Source organism: Morus notabilis, unplaced genomic scaffold (assembly GCF_000414095.1).
Source record: "Morus notabilis unplaced genomic scaffold, ASM41409v2 Scaffold625, whole genome shotgun sequence".
Lineage (NCBI taxonomy): Eukaryota > Viridiplantae > Streptophyta > Magnoliopsida > Rosales > Moraceae > Morus > Morus notabilis.
In genome coordinates, this window is record NW_010357688.1 from 61,279 (window position 1) to 69,276 (window position 7,998).

Below are 7,998 nucleotides of genomic sequence, written 5' to 3' on the forward strand. Positions count from 1 at the left end.
TGTCCTGATCGCCATGTAAATATGGATTCTTGTTCAGAATTTTAGGAGGCTAAGATATGAAGCCAAAGACCAAAGATAAATGTAATGTTGAAACATTGTAAGAAATAAATCTATTCATTACCATTTACCATATGAAGGCAAAGGGGACGAATGAAGATTGCTATTTCCAGGGCTCTTTTCGCCGTTTGCAAGGAGACTTGAGCCAGTTTAGAGAAATGAAAAAGGGATTGGCAATAGTGATATCGGAATGGACTGGTAGTTTAGACGGTTGAATGTTGACTGGTAAGTTAGTTGCTCTTCAGCTGTGCTTGTTTCTATCCGTTTCCTCTTCTCAATTACAGAAATATAACACTAGATTGTCGAATTACAAACATACCACTTTTGCAAAAAAAAAAAAAAAAATAATAATAATAATAAAATAAAAAAATAAAAGTAAATTTTTTACAGCACAGCTTGGATAAGACTAGATACTAGACACTAGACAACATTAATGCATACATATGATATTTATGTAAGTTGAGCTATCACACTTGTTTGTCTTCTTTTTACGGCAAGAAATCATTAAAATAACAATTTTGTATTGAAATATTGTTGATCATATGTATCTAATAACTTTTTGAGGACTTATTCTTACTAAAGAAAAAGTACAGGAATAAAACATTTTATTAGGCACGTCCTTCGTACTAGTAAATTAAGTAGTGTTACTGACTTAAATTGCATAGGGTATGTTCTTTTTTTAAACTTGAGTTTAGTATGTGCGAGAAAATACTGTAGTAAAAAAGTTAAATTTAAATTTTTATAAGAGAAAATACTATAGTAAAAAGTTTGAGTTGTGATTTGAATTAGATAAAAGAACATGCCTACAGTGATTCCACTTCGATTACATATCTAATGTGCTGAGTTCAAGATAGCCTTGATTCTTTTGTACCTATAATGAGAATTCCTTTTACCTTTTTGCAAGTATAATTTCATAAGACTTCTATAACACCTTGAGTTTCAGTGGCTATCTCCGCTTTGGGGCCTCGTTTCTGTTTAGTGCTAACTGTTTATGCAAAATATGGTGTTATTTTTGCTTTCTAGACGGTTTTTTTTAGTCTATAATAAAATAGGTGATTTCCACAATGTTTAATTTTGTTGTGAGTAAACCCAATAGAATTGGTTTCTCTCAGTGATGTGGGTGGCCGTTGTGATACGAATCTTCAGGTCTCGATTAATGATCGGTAATTACCATCGGTCATAATGGAGAAAGAACCATATTGGTACTTTATTAGTGGTGCGCCTTTTTGGGTTCCTCTTAACTCGCCACACATTTTATCCTTTTGTATGATTCATTAGAATTTACTGGAGGAAGAATCTCAAACACAATTTACGTAATTTAGGGTTGTCGGTCGGAGTTAAGTGTTATTGTGTAAAGAGCTCATTCTCATTAGTGGGGGTAAAAAGACCCGATAACCCGATAAACTCAATTAATCCACCTAACTCAACCCATAATAACTTGAATCTGACTAACCGATTAAGAGATCAATCCAACCCACCGAATCCGACTATTAATTGGGTTGGATGTTTGGGTTTTATTTTTTATTTTTTTTAATCCAACTTAACTCGAACCCACCCAAATTGTTTATAATATAAAAATAAATATTTTCTTACCCCATAATATGTTGTATGTCTGATATTATACATCAATTACTTGGCAAATTATTATATTTTATGTTGTATGAGTTTTTTATTATTGTTTATTTGTTGGTTTACAACTTAGATATTTAAACTTGTTTTGCATTATGTTTTTATCTTTTATATTGGTCTAAAATTTATGAGACAATTTTGGAACTTATGAGACTAATATTATGATGAAAGTTAACCTTCTTTTCATATGTTTCTTATTTTGGGTTAAATAGCTAGCTTTATATATTAATTATTTCTTTATTATGATCAATGCGATCAACCCATCTAAATTTTAATTGGATGTGTTAATTTTAAATTTAGGTTAATTGAGTCGGTTAAATTTGAAATCAACTTGGTATGGGTTGAAAAATCTCAAAAACTCGATATTCACCCCTACTCATTAGAATTATCTTGTGTATTTTCTTGATTTGAAATATAATTACCATTTCAAAAAAAGAAAATAAAGACCTAAATGGGTTTCTTTCTTTTGAAAATAATAATTATAAGCTTAAGATCTCTTCATCTATTGGTACTGAAATTACGGGTTTAATCCTGTATTGTTTAAAAAAAAATGACAAATATAAAAAGATATAAAACTTATAATGTTTATGATCATTCTTGCTGTCTTCCACTTCAACTTTTGGTGGCTAAATTAATGCTAATCATTCCGGTGTGAAGATCTTGGTTATCTCAAATGATAATGACTTTTTAGACTATAATAATTAGAGGGCAGTCTAACTTTTTAAAGGCTTGTGATACGATCTTGAAACACACATGCATAACACTTCCTTGCAATTGGTAGCTCGAGCGTCCATTAAGTCGTCCAAGTTTCTTAAATTAATTTAAATGTTACAACTTGTTTGAAATCAAAACTATATTATTTACAATTAATAAACTATATGTATGGTGATTTTAACTAAGTAATTAATCTAAATATATTAGAAAGAGAAATACAATCACATAATGTTGATATAAAAACAGCTACAAAATAAATTTTTATTGGATAGATATGCTGCCTAAACATAATAACGTGATACACGTTTAAAACCCAAATAAGAAATACAATCATATAACGTTAACTATTGTTTCCAACAAGAAATAAATAAACAAGTTTATAAATAATAAAAAAACCAAAGAAAATAATGACCCGTCTAATTTACACGTTTTAATAAGTAATTTTGATTTTGAATTCAAATTTTATAAGAGAGCCCATTCACGAGAAATTTTTTTATTTAAATTTGGGTAATTTGAACAAATAGTCCCCAAACTCTTTAGTAGGTGACAGCTTAGTTCTTAACTTTTTTTTTTAACAAAACGACCCCAACCTCTTTAAAAGGTGACGGTTTGGTCATTTCCATCAAATTTTTAATAAAACATGACCCCTTTTTCAATAAAATGACTTAAATGCCCCCAAAAAATTATGTCTTTCTCCTCAACATCATGATCATCTCCATCTCCGTCTCTGACAATCTGATGATAAACCCCTATCCACTACTCGGCGGAGATGGTGATCTCGGCAGTGCCCCACTCATTGCAGCGTGCCTTCTCCACGCTTCCTCGCCCGAAATGTTCAACCGCGAATCATCACCATAATCCCTCTCCCTCTCTTGTTTCTCCCTCCTCTCCCTCTCTTCCTCTGCCGCCTACTTTCGAGCTCCTTCCTCATCTCGACCTCCATCAATTTCCTCTTCTTCTCCCTCCTATAATCCTTGTAATCATTCAACCTCATCGGATCATACTTTTCAAGGACCGTGGATGTAACGCCCACCAAAGCAGGCTAAGCGACAGGCTCTGATGCCATCGCAGGCAGCAGAGCAACCGCGGGCGACGCCACAGCTTTCAGGTACGCCGAATTCCTTGGTTTCTGCTTGTTCTGCGTCTTTAGTATCGTCTGCGGCGGGGCGAAAATCTAAACGGGTTTCATGCTGGTCGACCAAACAGTGGAGTTGCTCGGCTTTTCTTCATCGGCCGAGAGAGAGAGAGAGTGAGCGTGAGAGATGAGAGAGAGAGAGAGAGAGAGAGAGAGAGAGAAGGAGAGAGAGCGTGAGAAATGAGAGAGAAAGGGAGCTTGCCTTGATATTTTATCAAAATATCCTCTTTAAAAAGATCACACGTGCATGTGATTAATTCTGTTAAAAATTTAACGGAATTTGATAAAAATGATTAAATTATTATTTTTTAAAGAAATTGAGGGTTATTTTGTCAATAAAAAAAATTAGAGACCAAATTATAACATTTTAAAAAAATTAGAAATTATTTGTGCAAATTATCATTTAAATTTTTTATAATTGTCTGAGAATAAAAATCATGATTCAAATGTATGAATAAAACGGGTCTTAAAATTAGACCCTTTGCATTATGTGGCATCACCCATGAGTTCAAATTGCAACTTCTATAAATATTTACGGAGAGAATAGGCATGCTCTTCTATACATATATAGTCCAGCTCCAGCTTATAGAAACAGAGAGAGAAATTGTCAAATTTTCAGATTAGAAATATGGACTCAGCTGACGACGAAAATCTGAGAGGCCAAGCCGAGATATGGAAGTACATGTTCCGCTTCGTGGATTCCATGGCCTTGAGATGCGTTGTGGAGCTCCGAATACCCGACATCATAAACTCCCACGGAGGCCCAATCACTCTGGCCCAAATAGTTTCCTCAATTCCCGAGGCTTCCTCCCCAGATATTTCCTGCCTCGCGCGTATCATGAGATTCCTGGTCCGCCGAAACATCTTCACCGCACATCACCCATCGAACGGCTCAGAAGACATCACTCTCTACGGCCTGACCCACTTGTCGAGATGGCTGCTGACGTGCGAGCAAACTCTGGCTCCGATGCTTCTGTGGCAGACCGATCCGACGTTGATGACTCCGATGCACTACTTTAGCGGATGCGTCAAAGGTGGTGGAGTTCCCTTCGAGAAGGCCCATGGACGCGGGATGTTTGCTTTCATGTCTGAGAATGAAGAGTTCGGTAAGGCGTGTAATGATGCAATGGAATGCACGGCCAGGATCATTTTGAAGGAAATCCTGAGCGATAGTCAGTGTGGTGATCATGTGTTCGGTTGTTTGGGGTCGTTGATCGACGTGGGTGGTGGGACCGGTGGAGCCCTGTCTGAGATCGTGAAATCTTATCCGCACATCAAGGGGATCAATTTTGATCTGCCGCATGTTGTCTCCAAGGCTCCGGTATATGCAGGGGTGAGCCATGTCGCGGGGGACATGTTTGAGAGCATCCCCAGTGCTGATGCTGTTTTCATGAAGGCAAGCTTATCAATTAGCCCTCTTTAACTGCTCTCTCTTTCTGTCTAAAATTACCTGCACTCCATCAATAAATTATTTTGAATCTCAAATTACAGTTTCCTCCATCCACACCACACACTGTTAGGTGATGAATATTTTTTTTAGGAACAGTAATAATTACACTGGTATTTAGTATGAGGATTCGTGTCATAATTTAAATTATAGTTCGTGATTCGCTATAATATTTTCTCTCATAAAACACACACATAAATTAAGAATAATTTTAAATCATAATTCTAAATCTGTAAACCAAACGTCTACTTATATAACTATGTACATGTTCAATAAAAACTTATATGAGATAAATTTTCTTCAAAAAATATATATTTTGCCACTATTACACATGCAATGATTACATATTTGTAAAACACACAATATGCGTGGTGTGCAACGGCTTAAGTAATTGTCCTAAAGTGTTTTAGCGTGTAGAATAAGGGAGTGTGGCATTACATTTATGTATAAAAGTTAGTTGGTAAAATAAAATATTTATCTATTAAGACCTTTTTTGGTACGCTAACATACTGGTAGGTTCAGTTTTTTATTCGTCAGATCTACATAAAATTAAGTAAAAGTCAAAAAACATGCATATCTAACAGTTAAAAAAACTTAACCTACTAATACGTCAAACGTACTAGACCAATGTCATACATATTTAAATTGATTGTCATACATAAGAAATTTATTCTTATGCCTTCTACAAGTACATGTTAAAGTGTTGCTAGGATCAGTCCTTGTAAATTAAAGACCATAGCCAAACCTCATATGTGTACTTGAGCGATCCTAAATATGAAGTAGTATATTTATTTTGTGTAATAATGAATTTGTAAAGTTATAACAACAAATAATTTAGTTTTTGTAGATCAATATTACAACTTTTTAAAGGCGTTACATAAAACAAATATTATGTTACAGTCCAATTAATACATAAAAGATAAATATCATGTTACTCGTTCTATACATACATGATAATATAAGATAATTTATATATTTTGTATATGTGCAAAATTATATACGTGTCTTTTGGGCTGATTACTAGTTGTACTATACATATACACGCACTTTGGGCTAGTCAACATATTAATTTCTTTATATGGCAGTGGATAATGCATGATTGGATGGACGAAGATTGTGTGAAGATTTTGAAAAATTGTCGAAAAGCAGTACCAGAGAAAAGTGGCAAAGTTATTATAGTGGATGTAGTTTTGGATCTAAAAGGCAATGGATTATTTGATGACATGGGCTTGATATTGGATCTCCTGATGGCTGCACATTCTTTGGGTGGAAAAGAAAGAACTGAGAAGGAGTGGAAGAAAATATTAAAAGAAGGAGGTTTTTCTTGCTACAAAATAATCAGAATTTCTACCTTTTTATCCATCATCGAGGCCTATCCAGAGTGATTATCATCATCTCATTGAAAACTCGTTCATATATATGTATATATCTATCAATGAATAATAATAAGTTGGTCTTTGGTCTTGTTATATGATCTTATCTTGGTCTGTATAACTAATTCACTGGTATTGTGCATTTAGCAAATAAATAAATAAATAAATGCACTGGTATTGTGCTGGTGAAGTACTTTAGAATATGCATGCTTCGAAAGCAGTTATTGGACGGTGAAATACACTATTTTTCCCCAGATTAAATTAAAATTTTCTTTATCAATTTTTCTGTGATAAGTATCTAGCTAAAGGAATAGAAAGCGAGAAAAAAAAAAAAAAGGAAATCGCAATTTTACAGATCCATCATTCAACATGGTTGGTAAAGAAATTGAGACTATTGTGAAACAAATAAGTAATCTCAATAGACAATGGCTATAAATATTAAGTTAAATGGTAAAAATCAGATAAAAACTATCTAGCTCAAGCTTTAATGTTAATAACTTCCTTGATTTTATCGATAGGTAGATATATTTCTGACTGTTAAATTTAATTAAAATTGATCAATAAAAAAAATAATAAAAAAATTTTAATATAGATCTAATAGTTAAAAACATAATTTTTTCAGTAGTTTTTTTTTTCAGTGTCTACCATATAAATCTCTTTATGATACGTTTAATAAGAGAATTCATACTATAATTTAAATTATAATTCATGATTCGTTATAATATTTTTTTTTATAAAAAATACACGTAAATTAAAAATAATTATAATTCAAGAACTAAACAGCTCTTAATGATACCGGTACTGACTTTTAAGTCCTCGCACAAACTGTAGGTCACGATAAGCTTCTAGGCGTTTGGGAAAATAAAGGGAACAGTATTGATGAAGACAATCATGATCATGATCGTTTCGGATAATGTCAAAATGCATGTCATGGCTGCTCTCAAATCACATTGCGCCACTCGTGAGACATGGGCAGAAGCCAACAAAAGTCTCTCTTGACACCATTGTCCAATAATTCAACCCTCCTTTGGAGGTCGAATCATTGTAGAGTCTTTTTTCAATTAACTGATAAGAAATGGGAAACTGAGAAAATGATGATAAAGGACGACATTTTTCCCACAATGCAAAAATCAGAGAATCTGCTACGTGTACAATCAGCCACATATATATGCCACCCCATCTTCCACGACATGAAAGCTCAAGCAGAACAAAACCCACCTCAGAAACGACCTTATTTCTTCCCAATAGAAATCTCTTTTGGTAGGGTGTTACAAGATCTGTGCTTAGTTTGGTATTTTTTTTTTTCTTAAAATCAACTTCTATTATTTTTTAAGAATTTACAGTTAAAATTAGAAGAAATTTAAAGACAACTTTAGCTTTTAAATTGTGCGAAAATCAAGATAGTACAATTAATAAAACTTTCATAATACTCATAATATCCCTAATGAAATTTAAAATTTACAATCCTCTCAATCTAAAATTCATACTCCTAATATAATATAATATAATATAATATAATAGTTATATTATAATAATAATATCATAATTATACTAATAACTCTAATATTATTATTTTATTATATAATATGATATTATAATAATATTATAATTATTTTAATAATATGACATTATAATTATAATAT

At 32.8% G+C, this 7,998-nt stretch overlaps 1 protein-coding gene across 1 annotated transcript; it reads left to right on the forward strand.

The window, feature by feature from the left end:
• Positions 1 to 4,050: 4,050 nt before the first annotated feature.
• On the forward strand, positions 4,051 to 6,500 carry LOC21403690 (xanthohumol 4'-O-methyltransferase). Its single transcript, XM_024174011.1, has 2 exons — positions 4,051 to 4,931; positions 6,068 to 6,500. Exons 1-2 carry the CDS (start codon positions 4,164 to 4,166, stop codon positions 6,365 to 6,367), a joined length of 1,068 nt encoding a protein of 355 aa, XP_024029779.1. The 5' UTR covers positions 4,051 to 4,163; the 3' UTR covers positions 6,368 to 6,500.
• The last annotated feature ends 1,498 nt before the right edge of the window (positions 6,501 to 7,998 follow it).

Coding starts and splice junctions, on each gene's coding strand:
- LOC21403690 (XM_024174011.1), top strand. CDS start 4,164: ATGGACTCAGCTGACGACGAAAATCTGAGAGGCCAAGCCGAGATATGG. Junction 4,932..6,067: donor CTGATGCTGTTTTCATGAAG/GCAAGCTTATCA, acceptor TTTATATGGCAG/TGGATAATGCATGATTGGAT.